At 41.9% G+C, this 24,290-nt stretch overlaps 1 protein-coding gene across 1 annotated transcript in view; it reads left to right on the plus strand.

Annotated features, from left to right (window-relative positions):
* The window catches only part of p3h2 (prolyl 3-hydroxylase 2), a 114,265-nt gene that overhangs the window by 65,979 nt on the left and 23,996 nt on the right, over window positions 1-24,290 (plus strand). Inside the window, exons 3-5 of the mRNA XM_041839959.2 lie at window positions 6,774-6,963; window positions 21,061-21,192; window positions 23,621-23,748. Coding sequence (XP_041695893.1) covers window positions 6,774-6,963; window positions 21,061-21,192; window positions 23,621-23,748 — 450 coding nt within the window. The remainder of the gene's footprint in view (window positions 1-6,773; window positions 6,964-21,060; window positions 21,193-23,620; window positions 23,749-24,290) is intronic.

A 24,290-nucleotide genomic window follows, 5' to 3' on the forward strand; every position in this document is an offset into this window, starting at 1 on the left:
GGCTCTATCCGAGGGATTGGGACGGGGTGACTGGGAGGGCATCAGACACTTCTCTGAAGTGTGTGTAGGTACTCCATTCATCGCACTCTCTCGGTAGACCCACTCTCCCCACAAAGACCCCCACCAGCCACTATACGTTAATATAATTTACAAGGTAATACAAACTGACCATAGTACTTAAGTGGCAGTCTTCCTCCAATGTATGTGTAATGACATAATCTATGGTCTTTCGGTACATTAGGAGAGGAGTTGGTGCTTAAAAGCCCTAAAAAGGCATAGTGCCTCAAAGTACAAAGAAGTACTTTGCTTTATGTTTTTTGTGTGTTCTCTCTTAAATGTCTGCTCAGCCCACATACTCACACGCTCTATATATGTCATGTATATAACAACTATGTATTCATACTATGACTCTCCCGTTCCATGAGAGAAAGACCAACAAAAGTAAAGACCAATAAACTCCAACTTGTGCACGGGCTTCATGATGGGGGGGAAAAACGCATATGGTGCTTGAACACTTAAAGAAATTGTCAGCAGATTAGGTTTTCTGCAATAATTACATTTGAATATTTAAAGAGGAGCTGGGTTGGAGAGGCCTATGCTGCCACCTACTGTAGTAACAGCAGAGGTGTAGGCATCCTGATAAATAAGAATACACCATTTTCCCTTATATCCCAGCACACGGACCAAGAAGGCCATTTTCTAATGTTGTATTGTACCTTACATGGTGAAAAATACACATTGATTTAATTGTACTCTATATCCCACTAGGGGCAAATCTGGTGTTTTTAGATATAATTCAAGGTACAGTGCCTTCAGAAAGTATTCACACCTTTTTTGTCACTGGCCTACACACAATACCACATAATGTGAAAGTGGAACTATGTTTTTCAAAATGTTTACAAATTAATAAAAAATGAAAAGCTGAAATGTCTTGAGTCAATAAGTATTCAACCCTTTGTTATGGCAAGCCTAAATAATTTCAAGAGTAAAAAATGTCTTAACAAGTCACATAATAAGTTGCATGGACTCACTCTGTGTGCAGTAATAGTGTTTAACATGATTGTTGAATGACTACCTCACCTCACCAATTATCTGTAATGTCCCTCAGTCGAACATTACATTTCAAACACAGATTCAACCACAAAGACCAGGGAGGTTTTCCAATCCTCGCAAAGAAGGGCACCTATTGGTAGATAGGTCAACTTTTTAAAAAGCAGGCGAATATCACTTTGAGCATGGTGATGTTATTATTAATTATGAATTCACCTTTCAGCAGGACAATGACCTAAAACACAAGACCAAATCTACACTGGAGTTGCTTACCAAGAAGACAGTGTATGTCCCTGAGTGGCCGAGTTACAATTTTGTCTTAAATCTACTTTAACATTTATGGCAAGAATTGAAAAAGGTATTGTGTTTTTAATCAATTTTGAATTCAGGCTGTAACACACCAAAATGTGGAATAAGACAAGGGGTACGAATACTTTCTAAAGGCACTGTATATTTAAATAAGGTTAAATAAAAACAATTTTAAAAATATTAGATCAAATCCAGACAGGAGCTATTATTTTAGCAGGCAACCTAAATCATACATTCAATATGATTGATAGACGTAGTAATAAAAAAGGCAAATTCAAGGAGCCTCCAAATAGGCTGAACATTTTAATCTCTACAAATAATCTACAGGACACCTGGAGACTACTATTCTCAACTACAAAAACTACTCTCTTTTTTCTCTCAAAGTAAGAAAAGCTATTCAATAATTGACTACATTTTTATTTCAAAAAATGCACTCAACAATTTAATGGGTTAAAAATTCATGATATAGTGATATCGGACCATTCTCCCATATCATGCTTAATTACACCAATAGAAAATTCACTTAGCGACAGAATATGGAAAATGAACAGAGCGCATCCTCAAGACCCGAAATGTATTAAATATGTAAATGAAAAAATAAAAACCTTCCACCATTACAAATGTAGACATAGAGGATAGATAAAAAGCCGACCCCGATATAATTTTGGGATGCTTTTATGGCGTACATTAGGGGAATGATAATCTCGTACTCGGCAAGAGTTAGAATATGTAAATTAAAGAAAAATAAATCACTGCATCTGCATTGCTTTCTCTTTGGGGTTTTAGGCTGGGTTTCTGTATAAGCACTTTGTGACATCTGCTGATGTAAAAAGGGCTTTATAAATCAATTTGATTAATTTATTAAATGTGATTTTAGAAAAAGACCATAAAAAATCTTTACAAGGTTAAGAAGAAAATAGAAATGTTGAACTTCAGCAGGAATATGATCTTTTACTTTTGAAGAGAGCCAACAACTACAGGTTAAACTCAAATAAAGCATACTACTTAATGGCAAATCACTCAATTCAGTGCTTCCTAGTTCCATGTATCAAACAGTTATTTCAGTTATATTAAAACAAGGAAAATCTGGAGAGTCCCCAGCTGATTACAGACCCATAAGTTTAATAAAGTGTGACAAAATAATAACGCTCATAAGCAATAGAATGGCAGAAGTTTTACCAGAATTGATACATATCAATCAAACAGGATTGATTAAAAATAGACACTTACAAACAAATAAAAGAACATGCTTCAGTGTAATACAATATCCTAAAAAACGATATATAGATTTATCAATAATGGCTGTTGATGCCGAAAATGCTTTTGACTGTCTTGAATGGCCTTTTCTCTTCATAACTTTGGAAGCTTTAAACTTTCCAGCTGAAATAATAATTGTATAAAAATATTATATAAATGCCCTAAAGCAAAAATATACACAAATAATACATCATCGGTTTAGAAAGGGGCACAAGCCAGGGATGTCCTCTCTCCCCCCTCCTGTTTGCACTGTCAATTGAACCGCAAAAAAATTTATACAGAACCCAAACGTAACGGGTATCAGTATTGGTAAACATGAATATAAACTAAACTTATTTGCTGACAATCTCCTGATATACCTGACCAATAATGAAAAGTCAATGCCCCCCCGCTAAAAATATTTTCAGAATAATCTAAAATCTCAGGATATAAAATTAACGTGGAAAAAAACGAAATAATGGCAAGAAAAAAACCAAAATAATAATAATACAATCTTACAAAAAAAACATCCAATCAATTTATGGGTTAATAATTACCTAAAGGGAGGAAGGATGCATTTTAATGGTATTGGAACAGGTCCAGAGACATACAGAGGCCCCATCAGAGCTTCCCTTACCATTGCTTTGGCAGTAGGCTTGGGTGGTATCCAGATATTCATACCGTTCTTCTGCCATCCCGGAATTTACGGTATTACCGGCATAGCAAACAAGGGGGCGCTAAAAATAAACAAAAAAAGCAGATTGGGCATCTATTACCAGAATGTTAAAAATAATTGCACGAGTAATAGCGAAATCACATAGACACTGTTAGTTAATGCTAACGAAAACTAACATAAACTAATTGCTAAGACAGGCAAATCTAACTCATACAGTTATACGAGCATAACTAGTAGCTACTGAATATCATTTTCAGTGAGTGTGGATATTTACAAGCGGAAATGAACCAGATACATTTTGCAAATGAACAAAGTTGAAACGCATGCTTTTCTGAAGGAAGAGCAGCAAGTGTACACAGAAAAGACGGGAGAAGAACGAAGGATAAAATAAACGCTAGTAGGAAGCCCAGGGAAAACATGGCAGCTGTACAGATAACTCACCAAGAGCTCTTCTCAAACACAGCAGAAAGCCGTTATAAGATATCTATCTGATGGCAAACATTTAGTAGTGAATTGCATACAAGTGTAACTTCATCACCTCATGTGTGCCGCACAACAAATACTCGCTGACAGATATAGAACGCTATGGACTCACCAGCTCCTGCATTCTCCCGTTGTGCTATTTACAAACAAACACGTGACTGGCTCAACTGTTCTGGGGAACTACGGTAAGCTTCATAATGTAAAATAATGTGACAGGTGAAATGAAGAACGCAATCTGCTTTATCTCCTAACGTTTGCACAAGTTGACTTCAGGTATTAACTTAAAAAGTAGCTACAAATATTCAAATTTATTAAAAAACTTCAAAGAAATAGTTTTGACGGTATTGAAAAACCATCCCTTGGCTTTTTCCAAATACCCTGGTATACGGTATATACAGTGCCTTGCAAAAGTATTCATCCCCCTTGGCGTTTTTCCTATTTTATTGCATTACAACCTGTAATTTAAATGGATTTCTATTTGGATGTCATGTAATGGACATACACAAAATAGTCCAAATTGGTGAAGTGGAATGAAAAAAATTACTTGTTTAAAAAAAGTATTTAAAATAAATAACGGAAAAGTGGTGCGTGCATATGTATTCACCCCCTTTGCTATGAAGCCCCTAAATAAGATCTGGTGCAACCAATTACCTTCAGAAGTCACATAATTAGTTAAATAAAGTCCACCTGTGTGCAATCTAAGTGTCACATGATCTGTCACATGATCTCAGTATATATACACCTGTTCTGAAAGGCCCCAGAGTCTGCAACACCACTAAGCAAGGGGCACCACCAAGCAAGCGGCACCATGAAGACCAAGGACCTCTCCAAACAGGTCAGGGACAAAGTTGTGGAGAAGTACAGATCAGGGTTGGGTTATAAAAAAATATCAGACACTTTGAACATCCCAAGGAGCACCATTAAATCCATTATTAAAAAATTGAAAGAATATGGCACCACAACAAAGCTGCCAAGAGAGGGCCGCCCACCAAAACTCACGGACCAGGCAAGAAGGGCATTAATCAGAGAGGCAACAAAGAGACCCAAGATAACCCTGAAGGAGCTGCAAAGCTCCACAGCGGAGATTGGTGTATCTGTCCATAGGATCACTTTAAGCCATACACTCCACAGAGCTGGGCTTTACAGAAGAGTGGCCAGAAAAAAAGCCATTGCTTCATGAAAAAAATAAGCAAACACGTTTGGTGTTCGCCAAAAGCCATGTGGGAGACTCCCCAAACATATGGAAGAAGGTACTCTGGTCAGATGAGACTAAAATTGAGCTTTTTGGCCATCAAGGAAAATGCTATGTCTGGAGCAAACCCAACACCTCTCATCACCCAGAGAACACCATCCCCACAGTGAAGCATGGTGGTGGCAGCATCATGCTGTGGGGATGTTTTTCATTGGCAGGGACTGGGAAACTGGTCAGAATTGAAGGAATGATGGATGGCGCTAAATACAGGGAAATTCTTGAGGGAAACCTGTTTCAGTCTTCCAGAGATTTGAGACTGGGACGGAGGTTCACCTTCCAGCAGGACAATGACTCTAAGCATACTGCTAAAGCAACACTCGAGTGGTTTAAGGGGAAACATTTAAATGTCTTGGAATGCCCTAGTCAAAGCCCAGACCTCAATCCAATTGAGAATCTGTGGTATGACTTAAAGACTGCTGTACACCAGCGGAACCCATCCAACTTGAAGGAGCTGGAGCAGTTTTGCCTTGAAGAATGGGCAAAAATCCCAGTGGCTAGATGTGCCAAGCTTATAGAGACATACCCCAAGAGACTTGCAGCTGTAATTGCTCAAAAGGTGGCTCTACAATGTATTGACTTGGGGGGGGGTGTGAATAGTTATGCACGCTCAAGTTTTCTGTTTTTTTGTCTTATTTCTTTTTTGACAATAAAAAATATTTTGCATCTTCAAAGTGGTAAGCATGTTGTGTAAATCAAATGATACAAACCCCAAAAAATCAATTTTAATTCCAGGTTGTAAAGCAACAAAATAGGAAAAATACCAAGGGGGGTGAATACTTTCGCAAGTCACTGTACGGTATGCCGCCCAAGCCTATTTGGCAGGACCAGGCTGGGCTTTCTCTCTTAAACCCTCTTGCCTCTTTCTGCCAAACAGAATTAGGTGTACAGTCTTTCAATTAAACATTATAGTGTGGCCAGGTCTTGATGTTGCTTTGAGTGCCATATGCATCATGCCTACAAAACAAGAATTACCTTGCCAGAGCATTTAGTGCTGTTAGCATTAGCTGAACCAGTGTCTGTTTTTAACATATTTTCAGCTATTACCATTCTAAATCAAATGCATTGTGTGACTGCTCAATGTGTAAATGGTTCTTTGTGTTGGTGGTTATCCATGATCCCCGTCTTTTGGCTGACTGTGGTCAGTGCAATTTCATGAGCGTAGACAAGTTTAGGTAATTGACTGCTGCTTGTGGAGAGCATTGAAGCCCATAGAGGTTTGGTTGTGGAGGGATGTGTCAATGCTCACACACTGTCTCATTCATTGTAGTGCTATAGTGGTGCCTGACCGCCTGCCTGTCTCGCCACACACAGACTACAATACACATGTTTACTCTATGTTTTCGTCATTTAGCAGGCAGATGCAACTTGTATGAGCTGTCTATGATTTTCTATACTACAGCTCTTTTTGGATAGATCTCATGTGGTCACAAGCTGAGCTAAATTCTTTATCCGCTTTCTTTCCCCCATCACTCTCATCCTCTCTCTTTCTATGTCTTTGTCTTCCTATATCTCTCTGCCTCCCCTATTATTTTGTCCCTTCTCTTCCATATCCTTCTCTCTCTGCCTCTCTCCTCCTCTTTGTCCTATATCCTCCTCTCCCTGCCTCTTTCCTCCTATCCTATTCCCACCCTCCCTCTCTCCCCTTTCTCCCCTACTCTTTCCTATTCCCACTCTGCACCCCTCCCTCTCCCTCTACCCCTCTCCCCTCTCCCCACCCTCCACCCTCCACCTCTCACTATCTCCCCCTCTCTCCCTCCCTCCCCACAGAGGTCCTTCTCAGCTGGGGTGAAGCTGTATGACAGTGCAGACTACAAGGGAGCCATCGCACTGTTCGAGGAAGCCCTCCAGGAGTACTACAGGGCCGACGTGGAGTGTCGGGCCCTCTGCCAGGGGCCCCAGAGGTTCGAGGAGCAGGACCATGTCCTCTACCGCTACAGCCTATACGAACTGGTCTCAGGTCAGTCACTACGTAGTCCTGTGTAGTGTCTATGTATCTATAACACCTCCTATGTAATGGCTACATACACAGCCATCACCATGTCTTGATATGTCTTAAGACACATGATGGCTGGGTATGTATGTAGTGTTTATAACAGCTCCTATGTAGTGTCTATGTAGTGTCTTTAACACATATACACTGAGTATACAAAACATTAAGAACACCATGACATAGATTGACCAGGTGAATCCAGGTGAAAGCTATGATCACTTATTGATGTCACTTGTTAAATCCACTTCAATCAGCGTAGATGAAGGGAGGAGACAGGTTAAAGAAGGATTTTTAAGCCTTGAGACAATTGAGACATGGATTGTGTATGTGTGTCATTCAGACGGTGAATGGGCAAGAGAAAAGATTTAAGTGCCTTTGAACAGGGTATGGTAGTAGGTGCCAGGCGCACCGGTTTGTGTCAACTGCAACTCTTCTGGATCTTTCACGCTCAACAGTTTCTCGTGTGTATCTAGAATGTTCCACCACCCAAAGGACATCCAGCCAACTTGACACAACTGTGGGAAGCATTGGAGTCAACATGGGCCAGCATCCCTGTGGAATGCTTTCGACACCTTGTAGAGTGTTCCTAATGTTTGGTATACTCAGTGTATTTAGTGTCTATAACACCTCCTATGTAAGTCGTAGTGTCTCACATCTGGTTTTATATAGTTTATTTTTTCAGATTTGTTGTCATGTTTTTACTCAAATCAGAGTTTGTTCGCTCTGACAGAATTCAACTCTTGTTGTACTCTGTTCCTTTGTGACTCACTGATTGATTGCTTGGTGGATTCTGACACTGTGCAGTTTGTTGACCTCTGTGAATAGACATACAGTACCAGTCAAATGTTTGGATACACCTACAACTTATCCAGAACGCTGCAGCCCGTCTGGTGTTCAACCTTCCCAAGTTCTCTCATGTCACCCCGCTCCTCCGCACACTCCACTGGCTTCCAGTTGAGGCTACTACAATACCATGGTGCTTGCCTACGGAGCTGTGAGGGGAACGGCACCTCCTTACCTTCAGGCTCTGATCCTACACCCAAACGAGGGCACTAGGTTCATCCACCTCTGGCCTGCTAGCTCCCCTACCTCTACGGAAGCACAGTTCCCGCTCAGCCCAGTCAAAGCTATTCGCTGCTCTGGCACCCCAATGGTGGAACAAGCTCCCCCACGACGCCAGGACAGCGGAGTCACTGACCACCTTCCGGAGACACTTGAAACCCTACCTCTTTAAGGAATACCTGGAATAGTATAAAGTAATCCTTCTTCCCCCACCCCCCATAAAATAAAAATATAAGGTGGTTGTCCCACTGGCTATCATAAGTTGAATGCACCAATTTGTAAGTCGCTCTGGATAAGAGCGTCTGCTAAATGATGTAAATGTACTCATTCAAGGGTTTTTCTTAATTTGTACTATTTTCTACATTGTAGAATAATAGTGAAGACATCAAAACTATGAAATAACACAAATGGAATCATGTAGTAATCAAAAAAGTGTTAAACAAATCAAAATATATTTTTGATTTTAGATTCTTCAACGTAGCCACCCTTTGCCTTGATGACAGCTTTGCACACTCTTGGCATTCTCTCAACCAGCTTCATGAGGAATGCTTTTCCAACAGTCTTGAAGGAGTTCCCACATACAGTGCCTTGCAAAAGTATTCATCCCCCTTGGCGTTTTTCCTATTTTGTTGGATTACAACCTGTAATTTAAATGGATTTCTATTTGGATTTCATGTAATGGACATACACAAAATAATCAAAATTGGTGAAGTGAAATGAAAAAAATTACTTGTTTCAAGAAATTATTTAAAATAAATTACGGAAAAGTGGTGCATGCGTATGTATTCACCCCCTTTGCTATGAAGCCCCTAAATAAGATCTAGTGCAACCAATTATCTTCAGAAGTCACATAATTAGTTAAAGTCCACCTGTGTGCGATCTAAGTGTCACATGATCTGTCACATTATCTCAGTATATATACACCTGTTCTGAAAGGCCCCAGAGTCTGCAACACCACTAAGCAAGGGGCACCACCAAGCAAGCGGCACCATGAAGACCAAGGACCTCTCCAAACAGGTCAGGGACAAAGTTGTGGAGAAGTACAGATCAGGGTTGGGTTCAAAAAAATATCAGACACTTTGAACATCCCAAGGAGCACCATTAAATCCATTATTAAAACATGGAAAGAATATGGCACCACAACAAACCTGCCAAGAGAGGGCTGCCCACCAAAACTCACGGACCAGGCAAGGAGGGCATTAATCAGAGAGGCAACAAAGAGACCAAAGATAACCCTGAAGGCGCTGCAAAGCTCCACAGCGGAGATTGGAGTATCTGTCCATAGGACCACTTTAAGCCGTACTCTCCACAGAGCTGGGCTTTAAGGTAAAGTGGCCAGAAAAAAGCCATTGCTTAAAGAAAAAAATAAGCAAACATGTTTGGTGTTCGCCAAAATCCATGTGGGAGATTCCCCAAACATATGGAAGAAGGTACTCTGGTCAGAATTGAGCTTTTTGGCCATCAAGGAAAACGGTATGTCTGGCGCAAACCCAACACCTCTCATCACCCTGAGAACCCCATCATTTTTCATCGGCAGGGACTGGGAAACTGGTCAGAATTGAAGGAATGATGGATGGCGCTAAATACAGGGAAATTCTTGAGGAAAACCTGTTTCAGTCTTCCAGAGATTTGAGACTGGGATGGAGGTTCACCTTCCAGCAGGACAATGACCCTAAGCATACTGCTAAAGCAACACTCGAGTGGTTTAAGGGGAAACATTTAAATGTCTTGGAATGGCCTAGTCAAAGCCCAGACCTCAATCCAATTGAGAATCTGTGGTATGACTTAAAGATTGCTGTACACCAGCGGAACCCATCCAACTTGAAGGAGCTGGAGCAGTTTTGCCTTGAAGAATGGGCAAAATCCCAGTGGCTAGATGTGCCAAGCTTATAGAGACATACCCCAAGAGACTTGCAGCTGTAATTGCTGCAAAAGGTGGCTCTACAAAGTATTGACTTTTGGGGGGGTGAATACTTATGTACGCTCAACCTTTCTGTTTTTTTGTCTTATCTCTTGTTTGTTTCACACATTTTTTTATTTTGCATCTTCAAAGTGGTAGGCATGTTGTGTAAATCAAATGATACAAACCCCCCCAAAATCAATTTTAAATCCAGGTTGTAAGGCAACAAAATAGGAAAGATGCCAAGGAGGATGAATACTTTCGCAAGCCACTGTTTGCTGAGCACCTGTTGGCTGCTTTTCCTTCACTCTGCGGTCCAACTCATCCCAAACCATCTCAATTGGGTTGAGGCCGGGTGATTGTGGAGGCCAGGTCATCTGATGCAGCACTCCATCACTCTCCTTCTTGGTCAAATAGCCCTTACACAGCCTGGAGGTGTGTTTTGGGTCATTGTCCTGTTGAAAAACAAATGATAGTCCCACTAAACACAAACCAGATGGGACGGCGTATCGCTGCAGAATGCTATGGTAGCCATGCTGGTTAAGTGTGCCTTGAATTCAAAATAAATCACAGACTGTGTCACCAGCAAAGCACCCCCACAACATCACACCTCCTCCTCCGTGCTTCACAGTGGGAACCACACATGCGGAGATCATCCGTTCACCTACTCTGCGTCTCACAAAGACATGGCGGTTGGAACCAAAAATCTCAAATTTGGATTGATCAGACCAAAGGACATATTTCCACCAGTCTAGTGTCCATTGCTCATGTTTCTTGGCCCTAGCAGGTCTCTTCTTATTATTGGTGTCCTTTAGTAGTGGTTTCTTTGCAGAAGTTCGACCATGAAGGCCTGATTCATGCAGTCTACTCTGAACAATTGATGTTGAGATGTGTCTGTTACTTGAACTCTGTGAAGCATTTATTTGGGCTGCAATTTGAGGTGTGGTTAACTCTAATGAACTTATCCTCTGCAGCAGAGGTAACTCTGGGTCTTCCATTCCTGTGGCGGTCCTCATGAGAGCCAGTTTCATCATGCGCTTGATGGTTTTTGCGACTGCACTTGAAGAAACTTTCATAGTTGTCTTAAAGTAATGAAGGACTGTAGTTTCTCTTTGCTTTTTTGAGCTGTTCTTGCCATAATATGGACTTGGTCTTTTACCAAATAGGACTATCTTCTGTATACCACCCCTATCTTGTCACAACACAACTGATTGGCTCAAACGAATTAAGAAGGAAATAAATTCCACAAATGAACTTTTAACAAGGCACACCTGTTAATTGAAATGCATTCCATGAAGCTGGTTGAGAGAATGCCAGGAGTGTGCAAAGCTGTCATCAAGGCAAAGGGTGGCAACTTTGAAGAATCTCAAATATAAAATATATTTTGATTTGTTTAACACTTTTTTGGTTACTACGTGATTCCATATGTGTTATTTCATAGTTCTGATGTCTTCACTATTATTCTACAGTGTAGAAAAGTGTGAATAATAAAGAAAAAGCCTTGAATGAGTAGGTGTGTCCACATTTGACTGGTACTGTACATGAATATGGATATGTAATTTGTGTTGCATGGGTCTGAGCTGCTTGTTTTGTATGCTGACTGACCAGAAGACACAGGATTTCTCTGTGTTCACAGCTACTTTACTGCAGTGAGGAGTCTCTCAGCAGGCAGTGGTAGTATTTTTATTAAAAACAGAGCTTTCTACTTTGAGTGATGGTTCACATTGCTTACAACCCCCTGAGAAACGTATCATGTTATGAAGTGTAGGTTTGATGTGGGATGGGAAACTTATCTTGGTGTTCAGATGTTTTGAAATGGCATACAGCTATGCCATGCTCACTAGGTGATAAACTATGGCTGGCAGTGGGCTGGCATATGGTGGAGGACTTGGCACAGGGTCAAAGGGCAGATAAGGGAAAACATGCAGAGAGAGAGAGGACAGCTAGGTTGCCAAATGCCAAGAAATCACAAACGGTTGTGTAAACAGTCCAATGCCTCTCTTTCACAGGTTCTGACAGCGCACACATAATTATGGTGACTTATTTTTGATGTCGCACTTTTTTTGTCGAAGATTAATCATGGATTAGAACATATTTGAATGAGGATAATTGAATGAGGTGAAGTTTGAGATGGCTGCCACGATTCGGTCAATATTTGTTCAGCTTAAGAAGTATTAGCCAAGTCATTCTTGCAAACTGAATCTTTATTGATTTGACAAAAATGACTCCCTCGGTTTGGAAATGGTCTAATGTTTTTTTTCTTCATATTAAGAGTTTAAAACAACATGAATGTTTAAATAAATATACTTTTTTTTTCATTATGAAGGGAGTACTGGTATACTCTACTTAACAGCAAATACCCCTACACCTTATCTCATGTGGTTCTGTCATTAATTTTCAGAGAGAGCTACTTACCGTAAGTTACATCCTCAAGGATACTTTTTTTTCAGATAAATTACTTTTCCACCTGGACTACTTTATGGGACAGCTCATTTTGAAACTACCTCCCTTCATCTCTTTTGGCCACTCAAGGAAAATGGCAGACAAGGCTTGAAACACGAATGACTCCTCACACACATTTTGGTTCTTGGCCTTTCCTTTGTAATATTGTGATGAGGTGGTGTTGAAGGATTCAGGCGCAGGAGGGTAAATCTTAGTCTCCTGTAGCTCAGTTGGTAGAGCATGGCGCTTGCAATGCCAGGATTGTGGGTTCGATTCCCACGGGGGTCCAGTATGGATAAGAGCGTCTGCTAAATTACTCAAATGTAAATGTAAATCACAGAATAACAGGCTTTAATCCACAAAATACAGGTTTATGCAGAACTGCGTCAAACACACTCCAGGGCACAAAACAAGTGCACTGGAAAAGACAAGGCACACGGGAAAATACTCCCGTCGAACAAAATACACAAGCTTCACTAACCTTCACAATAAACAATCACCCACAAGGACAACGGGGCAGAGGGAACACTTTTACACAGACTAATTAGGGGATTAGAACCAGGTGTGTGTGATAATGAGACAAGACAATTGTGATGATGATTGGGGCTGCAGTGGTTAGTAATCCGGTGACGATGAACACCGAAGCCTGCCCGAACAAGGAGGGGAGGCAGCCTCGGCCGAAGTCGTGACAAATATCCTGGTATTGTAATTTCAAAACATTGTTGTGGTCATGAGTCTGTCTTTGTCTAAGTGGTCCAACAGACCACTGAACATCTTGAAAGAACCTCTAAACGGGTGGAGAAGAGTGCAGGAAAAGCAATGAGCAACATATTGATTGTGTGAAGTCAAACACAGTTGGAGGCAAATGTGTACATTATACATATACTTTACTCTTTCCTGTGGCTGTTTCTGTGTGTGTTCACGTGCAAAGCCTTTTGAGATCTTTTTGATATGCTCTGTTACCATCTTAGACGGTCCTAAAAGCCAACAGTCTGAAACTGGGCCAGCATGAGTTCCTAGCTTTTGCCTAACGACACAGCCATAGTGAGCCCTGCTTGTAAGTCTCTCTCTCTCTCGCTCTCTCTCTCTCACTCTCTGTTTCTCCATCCTCTCAATTCAATTCAAAGGGCTTTATTCATTACCGAAGCAAGTGGAATAGATAATGAACAAAAGTAAAATTAACAAAGAAAATGAACAGTAAACATTACACTCACAGAAGTTCCAAAGGAATAGAGACATTTCAAAGGTCATATTATGGCTATATACAGTGTTGTAAAGATGTGCAAATAGTTAAAGTACAAAATGGAAAACAAATAAACATACAGTTGAAGTCGGAAGTTTACATACACTTAGGTTGGAGTCATTCAAACTTGTTTTTCAACCACTCCACAAACGTCATGTTAACAAACTATAGTTTTGGCAAGTCGGTTAGGACATCTACTTTGTACATGACACAAGTAATTTTTCCAACAATTGTTTACAGACAGATTATTTCACTTATAATTCACTGTATCACAATTCCAGTGGGTCAGAAGTTTACATACACTAAGTTGACTGTGCCTTTAAACAGCTTGGAAAATTCCAGAAAATTTTGTCATGGCTTTAGAAGCTTCTGATAGGCTAATTGACATCATTTGAGTCAATTGGAGGTGTACCTGTGGATGTATTTCAAGGCCTACCTTCAAACTCAGTGCCTCTTTGCTTGACATCATGGGAAAATCAAAAGAAATCAGCCAAGCTCATAGAAAAAATTGTAGAACTCCACAAGTCTGGTTCATCCTTGGGAGCAATTTCCAAACGCCTGAAGGTACCATGTTCATCTGTACAAACACCATGGGACCACACAGCCGTCATAGCCGTCATACCGCTCAGGAAGGAGACACGTTCTGTCTCCTAGAGATGAACGTACTTTGGTGCGAAAAGTGCAAATCAATCCCAGAACAACAGCAAAGGACCTTGTGAAGATGCTGGAGGAAACAGGTACAAAAGTATATATATCCACAGTAAAACGAGTCTTATATCGACATAACCTGAAAGGCCACTCAGCAAAGAAGCAACTGCTCCAAAACCACCATAAAAAAGCCAGACTACGGTTTACAACTGCACATGGGGACAAAGATCTCACTTTTTTGAGATATGTCCTCTGGTCTGATGAAACAAAAATAGAACTGTTTGGCCATAATGCCCATCATTATGTTTGGAGGAAAAAGGGGGATCTTGCAAGCCGAAGAACACCATCCCAACAGTGAAGCACGGGGGTGGCAGCATCATGCTGTGAGGGTGCTTTGAAAATGAAAATTATGTGGATATATTGAAGCAACATCTCAAGACATCAGTCAGGAAGTTAAAGCTTGGTCGCAAATGGGTCTTCCAAATGGACAATGACCCCAAGCATACTTCCAAAGTTGTGGCAAAAAGGCTTAAGGACAACAAAGTCAAGATATTGGAGTGGCCATCACAAAGCCCTGACCTCAATTCTATAGAATATTTGTGGGCAGAACTGAAAAAGTGTGTGTGAGCAAGGAGGCCTACAAACCTGACTCAGTTACACCAGCTCTGTCAGGAAGAATGGGCCAGAATTCACCCAACTTATTGTGGGAAGCTTGTGGAAGGCTACCTGAAACGTTTGACCCAAGTTAAACAATTTCATGGCAATGCTACCAAATACTAATTGAGTGTATGTAAACCCACTGGGAATGTGATGAAAGAAATAAAAGCTGAAATAAATCATTCTCTCTACTATTATTCTGACATTTCACATTCTTAAGATAAATTGGTGATCCTAACTGACCTAAAACAGGTTATTTTTACTAGGATTAAATGTCAGGAATTGTGAAAAACTGAGTTTTTGGCTAAGGCGTATGTAAACTTCCGACCTCAACTGTAAATATGGGTTGTATTTACAATGGTGTTTGTTCTTCACTAATTGCCATTTTATTGTGGCAACAGGTCACAAATCTTGAAAATTGGATTTGTTTTCTAATTCTTTGTTGGTCTGTGTAATCTGAGGGAAATATGTGTCTCTAATATGATCATACATTTGGCAGGAGGTAAGGAAGTGCAGCTCAGTTCCACCTCATTTTGTGGGCAGTGTGCACATATCCTGTCTTCTCTTGAGAGCCAGGTCTGCCTACTGTGGTTTCTTTCCATAGCAAGGCTATGCTCACTGAGTCTGTACATAGTCAAAGCGTTCCTTAGTTTTGGGTTAGTCACAGTGGTCAGGTATTCTGACACTGTGTACTCTCTGTTTAGGGCCAAATAGTATTCTAGTTTGCTCAGTTTTTTTGTTAATTACTTGACACATTGGAAATAATGATCTTTTTGTTTTCTCATGATTTGGTTGGGTCTAATTGTGTTGCTGTCCTGGGGCTTTGTGGGGTCTGTTTGTGTTTGTAAACAGAGCCCCAGGACCTCTCTCGCTCTTTCTTCACCCTCTCGCTCTTTCTTCACCCTCTCTCTCTTTCTCTTTCTTCACCCTCTCTCTTTCTCTTTCTTTACCCTCTCTCTCTCTTTCTTCATCCTCTCTCTCTCTCCTTTCTCTCTCTGCATCACCTCTCCTCATAAACCATGGTCATAAAGCTCCAACTGACCACACAGTCATCCAGAGCAAGTCTGGTCAATGTTTGGTGACCTCATTGGTCAGTTACAGCCCCACGTATCCAGCCCTAAGTCTACAACCGATGAACTAAGAGAGAGAGTTGTTTCAGAGTTGTTTCAGTTTTACTACTTCAGTTTCATAATTTCTCCATAAAGTCTTGTCAGTGAGTACTCAGGGTACAGTACAGCGTTAATGCTCCATTGAGAGAAAGCATTCGGTTAATGTCCTGTGTTATTGTTGCATTTTGTTAGTCCAAAGTGTCATTACATCAGGCCTAGCTGTGAGCCCATAGACTCCAGTGCCCATATTCATAAAGAGTATGAATGCTGATCTAGGATCAGGTCCTACCTTCTTCATGGAATCTTATTCATTATGCGCTAAAAGGAAACTGATCTGAGACGCTTTATGAATATGGGCCCAGAAGCAGCACAGCAGGATAATGTTGGATGTTCTGGTGTGACAGGCAGTGGAGGCTGCTGAGGGGAGGATGGCTCATAATAATGGCTGGAACGGAGCAAATGAAATGGCATCAAACACATGGAAACCATGTGTTTGTTGTATTTGATACCATTCCACTGATTCCGCTCCAGCCATTACCAGGAGCCCGTCCTCCCCAATTAAGGTGCCACCAACCTCCTGTGGTGACAGGGGTGTCAGGCCTCGCATAACACTGCCATTGGAAAATAACAATGTGATTATGCAATGATATACACACACAAGCTTAGTCAGCTGTGTTTGTGTTGACGTTAGACAGTTGCACAGTTCCCCTCATAGAACGCACTGCTGCTAGCAGTATTGTGGTGGTCTTAAAGCTAAGCTGAGTCGATGGCAAGCGTGCTTTGTCTCAATCACACGTATCATTGCACAAACATGCCAAAATCGTACAGTATTGGCTTTGATTAAGCTTTTCTCAATGTCTAATCAAGCCAAGAGTTATTTTTCCATAGGACTTCAACAACAGGAGAATCAGTGCTATTGTAGTTTCTTTGACCATTGGACGCGTCTGTTTACTATGTACCTCAAGTGTTGAATGAATAAAGTCTAAAGTATGTGCTATTTGACCTTGATGGAAAAGTACATGGAAAGGAATTTTATTTGACTTGATTTATTAGGATCCCCAATGGCGACAGATAGTTTTGCTGGGGTCCGACACAAAATGAAAAATACATCACAGACAAAATACTTTACAATTTACATACTGTACATTTTAAAACATTAACATAGTGTGTGTGTGTGTGTGTGTGCATCTATCAGTTACACGTACATACACTATACAGTATATACAAAAGTATGCAGACACCCTTAAAATTGGTGGATTGCTGACATGTGTATTTAATCGAGCACACAGCCATGCAATCTCCATAGACAAACATTGGCAGTAGAATGGCCTTACTAAAGAGCTCTGTGACTTTCAACGTGGCACCGTCATAGGATGCCACCTTTCCAACAAGTCAGTTTGTCAAATTTCTGCCCTGCTAGAGCTGCCCCGGTCAACGGTAAGTGCTGTTATTGTGAAGTGGAAACATCTAGGGGCAACAACGGCTCAGCCACGAAGTGGTAGGCCACACAAGCTCACAGAACAGGACTGCCGAGGGCTGAAGCACGCAGCACTTAAAAATTGTCTGTCCTCGGTTGCAACACTCACTACCGAGTTCCAAACTGCCACAGGAAGCAACGTCAGCACAAGAACTGTTCGTCGGGAGCTTCATGAAATGGGTTTCCATGGCCGAGCAGCCGCACACAAGCCTAAGATCACCATGCGCAATGCCAAGCGTCAGCTGGAGTGGTGTAAAGCTTTACGCCATTGGACACTGGAGCAGTGGAAACGCGTTCTCTGGAGAGATGAATCACGCTTCACCATCTGGCAGTCCGACAGACAAATCTGGGTTTCTGCGGATGCCAGGAGAATGCTATCTGCCCCAATGCATAGTGCAATTGTAAAGTTTGGTGGAGGAGGAATAATGGTCTGGGGCTGTTTTTCATGGTTTGGGCTAGGCCTCTTAGTTCCAGTGAAGGGGAATCTTAACGCTACAGCATACAATGACATTCTAGACGATTCTGTGCTCCCAATTTTGTGGCAACAGTTTGGGGAAGGCCCTGACCTGTTTCAGCTTGACAATGCTCGCATGCACAAAGCAAGGTCCATACAGAAATGGTTTGTCGAGATCAGTGTGGAAGAACTTGACTGGCCTGCGCAGAGCCCTGACCTCAACTCCATCGAACACCTTTGGGATGAATTGGAACGGCGACTGCGAGCCAGGCCTAATTGTCCGACATCAGTGCCCGACCGCACTAATGTTCTTGTGGCTGAATTGAAGTCCCAGCAGCAATGTTCCAGAAGAGTGGAGGCTGTTATAGCAGCAAAGGGGGGACCAACTCCATATTAATGCCCATGGTTTTGGAATGAGATGTTCGACGAGCAGGTGTCCACATACTTTTGGTCATGTAGTGTACATGTGAATGGAAGGGAATCATTTTCCTTTACACTACAGTATTCACATTGTTATATATTTATGTGATCCCGTAGTGGTATACTGTCTTCCGACATACTGTCTTCCATGGTTATGGGGAAATCAACATTACTGACTCTCCTAAAGAATGGAAATATGATTTGTAATAACCTCAGGCATTTTTTCTCCATCCATGTGTGAAAGCAACAAATACAAACGTGTTCTGGGCAACAAATCAACAAATACAAAGTCTAGCAACAAGAGAAGAGATTATTGTTGTTGTTGTCTAGTTATAGAGAAACAGGAGTATCCGGTTGTCTGGGCTGCTCTGACCTGTGATTTCACAGTGGTTGACTTCACTGTAGCATGTCATTGGTGGTCATCGGGGGACATTGGGTAACCTGAATCCCACCTCGGTAATCTTTTTCTTTTTTGTTTGTCATAGAGAAATAATGATGATATTTTATACATACAGTGGGGAAAAAAGTATTTAGTCAGCCACCAATTGTGCAAGTTCTCCCACTTAAAAAGATGAGAGAGGCCTGTACATTTCATCATAGGTACACGTCAACTATGACAGACAAAATGAGGAAAAAAATCCTGAAAATCACATTGTAGGATTTTTAATGAATTTAAATTAGCAAATTATGGTGGAAAATAAGTATTTGGTCACCTACAAACAAGCAAGATTTCTGGCTCTCACAGACCTGTAACTTCTTCTTTAAGAGGCTCCTCTGTCCTCCACTCGTTACCTGTATTAATGGCACCTGTTTGAACTTGTTATCAGTATAAAAGACACGTGTCCACAACCTCAAACAGTCACACTCCAAACTCCACTATGGCCAAGACCAAAGAGCTGTCAAAGGACACCAGAAACAAAATTGTAGACCTGCACCAGGCTGGGAAGACTGAATCTGCAATAGGTAAGCAGCTTGGTTTGAAGAAATCAACTGTGGGAGCAATTATTAGGAAATGGAAGACATACAAGACCACTGATAATCTCCCTCGATCTGGGGCTCCACGCAAGATCTCACCCCGTGGGGTCAAAATGATCACAAGAACGGTGAGCAAAAATCCCAGAACCACACAGGGGGACCTAGGGAATGACCTGCAGAGAGCTGGGACCAAAGTAACAAAGCCTACCATCAGTGACACACTACGCCGCCAGGGACTCAAATCCTGCAGTGCCAGACGTGTCCCCCTGCTTAAGCCAGTACATGTCCAGGCCCGTCTAAAGTTTGCTAGAGTGCATTTGGATGATCCAGAAGAGGATTGGGAGAATGTCATATGGTCAGATGAAACCAAAATATAACTTTTTGGTAAAAACTCAACTCGTCATGTTTGGAGGACAAAGAATGCTGAGTTGCATCCAAAGAACACCATACCTACTGTGAAGCATGGGGGTGGAAACATCATGCTTTGGGGCTGTTTTTCTACAAAGGGACCAGGACGAACCATCCGTGTAAAGGAAAGAATGAATGGGGCCATGTATCGTGAGATTTTGAGTGAAAACCTCCTTCCATCAGCAAGGGCATTGAAGATGAAACGTGGCTGGGTCTTTCATCATGACAATGATCCCAAACACACCGCCCGGGCAACGAAGGAGTGGCTTCGTAAGAAGCATTTCAAGGTCCTGGAGTGGCCTAGCCAGTCTCCAGATCTCAACCCCATAGAAAATCTTTGGAGGGAGTTGAAAGTCTGTGTTGCCCAGCGACAGCCCCAAAACATCACTGCTCTAGAGGAGATCTGCATGGAGGAATGGGCCAAAATACCAGCAACAGTGTGTGAAAACCTTGTGAAGACTTACAGAAAACGTTTGACCTGTGTCATTGCCAACAAAGGGTATATAACAAAGTATTGAGAAACTTTTGTTATTGACCAAATACTTATTTTCCACCATAATTTGCAAATAAATTCATTAAAAATCCTACAATGTGATTTTCTGGAAAAAATAATCTCAATTTGTCTGTCATAGTTGACGTGTACCTATGATGAAAATTACAGGCCTCTCTCATCTTTTTAAGTGGGAGAACTTGCACAATTGGTGGCTGACTAAATACTTTTTTTCCCCACTGTACATGTCAATAGGTCAACTGTGCTAAATGTTTCATTCACCCACTAATGTTACCCCCTGTGTGTGGAAGATGATGAAAACGTTGTTGAACGCTAAGGTGTGTGTGTGTGTGTGTCTTTAGGATATTATTCCTCAGTAGACCTGAGAGTCTCAGTGCATTAGGCTAAATGTAATACAAATAAAAAGAAAACACCCTTTAATTGGCTCTATTAGACACTGAATCTCTGATAGAACCAAGTGATGGACTGACGTGTCTAGAATGATTACAAATCTAGTACAGAGAATGCAAAGCACAATATCTACAGTAAATCAGTGGCGACATGGCTGAAAATAAACCTTTGTGATAGCAATGAAGAATGTATGGTAATCAGTTGGATGAGAATACTGCATGAAACATTAAGGTAGGCATTGTGAATGGTTCCTCATCATTATCATACTACTCAATGCTTTTCCTCAGGAGGACATTACTCTGCTTTAAAAATGCTTATGAATGTATAAATATACCTGTATCCCCCCTATCCTCCTGTGTGTGTTTCAGACCACTTCACCCAGGCGCTGCACTGTGAACACGAGTGTGTGAGAGACCTGTCCACCCGGCCCGGCCGTCTGTCTCCAATGGAGAACTACCTGCCTCTACATTACGACTACCTGCAGTTTGCTTACTTCCAGCGTGAGTAACATTACCCTACTGCACCCTACTTTAATCTAGTTTACCTCTACATTATGACTACCTGCAGTTCACCGACTTCCAGAGTAAGGTATAGAAGTATCGCCGAAGATCCGCGCTATAGCTAGATTTAAATTTAAAGGCAATGTTTCCGCTTTCGCGGAGACTGCATTCACGGTAAACGCTGCATATGTCGGCTCAATCGGAAATTACCTTTACATTTGAGTGTGGGTCTTCCGAGATGCTTCTGCGATACGGATTGAATCCAGCCCCAAGTCTTACCTAACCGCACCCTACTTGACCCTACTTGACCCTGCTTGCCGACTTTACACACCACAGGGTGTGGTGTTCAGACTACAGCGATGTAGTGTGTACAGGCTTTTATTCACTAACACTAACACACCTATATCGAATTATCATTAATTAGATAAGTATTCCCCTGCTGACTCTCAGAGACAGAGCGAAAGAGACAGAGAGCTGAGAAACACCTGGTCACAGGCGTTTGAAAAGGCAGGGATTAGGGCAAATCACAAAGAGCTGTGGAGAAAGGCCAGGACTCGTATTCATAAAGCTTCTCAGAGTAGGAGTGCTGATCTAGGATCAGCTCTACCTTTTAGATTGTAATGAATGGACAGGATGGACCTGATCCTAGATCAGCATTCCTAATCTGAGACACTTTGTGAATACAGGCCCAGACTGTCAACACCAAACAGACCAGGACCACGCCTTAATAGAGAAGCACACACTGTTCCACTCAAACTCATTCAGCAACATTTATCCATTATCTGGTGTGGTGTTGTTCATAATAGGGCGCTAGCATTTGTGTAGCCTGGGCTGATTGGGGATCAGACATTAGGAGAGGGGGGTTGGCAGGACAACATAGGAAAGGAGAGAAGGAAGGATAAGCCAATGTGGTAAATTTTTATGAGCTTATCAGAATAAACCCAAGTGGCTCATGGGATCCTATGAAAAACACCAGAGCTCAATGAATCATTCCCAGCAGCAGAACTTAAAGGGGTAGTTCGGGATTTTGGCAATGAAGTCCTTTATCTACTTCCCTAGAGTCAGATGAACTCATGGATACCCTTTTTATATATCTGTGTCCAGTATGAGGGAAGTGAGTTAGTTTCGCAGGCCAATGCTAACTAGCGTTAGTGCAATGACTGGAAGTCTATGGTTATAGCTAGCATGCTAGCTGTTCTTCTAGACTTCCAGTCTGCAAGTCTTGAGTCGCCTGTTTAAAAGTCTCCCCATCACTCAACAGTCTCACATTGCTCTGCGGGAAGCTGTTTCCTCAATGATCCGTTCGGTGACATTGTCGTTTTTAACGGCCTCAAAGCCCCTCACTGTTTATGACCTGGGAACCAGGGGAACCGGAGGAGACGCGCTGACCGCAGAAACGCTGCTGCCTCGGGCCTGGCCGCCCCGCCGGGAAGTGATATGTGAGCCCAGCTGCTTTACAAGATAGTAAAGTCCACGTGTGTTGGGTGGATGTGTGGGTGTCGTGCGCATGTGTGCGTGCATGTGTGTATGAAAAATGCATGCACTCTTTAACTGTAAGTCGCTCTAGATAAGAGCGTCTGCTAAAATGACTAAAATGTAAAAAAATTAAATAAAATGTGTGTATGTGTTACTTGCAAGTCACTGCTCGCTGTAAGCACTTTAGGAACAGGAGATACAGCCCTAGCCTGGAGCCTGGAGCAGCTGTGTATGTGTGTGTTTGTGAGTGTGTGCGTGTGTGTGCGCCTGCCGCCTGTGTGTCTGTCTGTGTTTCCAGTATCTCAGCTAGCCTCTGACTGCCTCTCACTGTTGTAGCGCTACTGCTGCTTGCGCCATTGTGGTCATGCCCCTGGAATGTTCAGCCGCACGAGACTTCAAAAGGTTTCAGACACACATCTCATTCAGGCCTAGGTGGCTTTATTACATGTGGACCTGTACTGAACTTTATGAGTGGAAACCAATAGGAAGTGTGTGTTATACTGGGTACATCCCAAATGCCACCCTATTCCCTATATAGTGCACTTCTTTTGACCAGAGCTCCATGGGCCCTGGTCAAAAGTAGTGCACTACATAGGGAACAGGATGCCATTTGGGATGCTGTCTTACAGGGGAGTTCAGGGAGGGAGTCTGTAACGGAGGTGTGATGACAGTTCCTCTTGTTTAGGCAGGGCTCAGAAGGATGGATGGATGTCTTTTAACCTCCATTTGTTTCTCTCTCTCTCTCTCTCTCTCTCTGTTTCTCTCTCTTTCTCTCGCTCTCTGTTCCTCTCACTCACCATCTCTACCCCCTTTCTTTCAATTTCAATTTTCAATTCCATTTTCAATTCAAACAAGCTTTATCGACACAAGAACATCCCAATGTTAAGCAATACACAGAACGTAACACATGTCCATTTCATAATGTCTTCTTTCTGTCTCTCTGTCTCTCCAGTTAACATGGTGGAGGAGGCATTGGAGTGTGCCAAGTCCTACCTGCTGTTCCACGAGGGGGAGGAGTTTATGACAGAGAACGTGGAGTACTACAGAGAGGCCGTGGGCCACGACATCAAACCCCGGGAGGTAAGACCTTGGTTACGTCCAAAATGGCACCCTATTCCCTATATAGTGCACTACTTTTGACCAGGACACGCATGGGCTATTCCCTATATAGTGCACTACTTTTGATCAGGACCCGGATGGGCTATTTCTGATATAGTGCATTACTTTTGACCATGACAAGCATGGCCTATTCCCTAGCCTGGTCTCAGATATTTTTGTGCTATAATTTCAACTCCTTGTCAACCCAAACTGTTTGGCATGATAATGAGTGGCAAGGAGTGGCATGATGTTACAAACAGACTGGTACCCAGGCTAGCTATTCCCTATATAGTATAGTGCACTACTTTTGGTAGTAAGAAATAGTGCACTATAAGGAATAGTTTACATTGGAGGGGACTTTAATCAGTTAATGTTACTCTTTCTACATTGTATGGCCAAAGAGTTGGGGCCCAATGTTTAGTTTTCATTCCTACAGATTCACTGCCCAATAGGTTTTATAAGCCCGTTATTGCTGCGTAAATTTAATGCCAGATTTTTTAGTGACTCATATAATTTGTGTTTAC

The sequence above is a fragment of the Coregonus clupeaformis genome, chromosome 20, assembly GCF_020615455.1.
Source record: "Coregonus clupeaformis isolate EN_2021a chromosome 20, ASM2061545v1, whole genome shotgun sequence".
Classification (NCBI taxonomy): domain Eukaryota; kingdom Metazoa; phylum Chordata; class Actinopteri; order Salmoniformes; family Salmonidae; genus Coregonus; species Coregonus clupeaformis.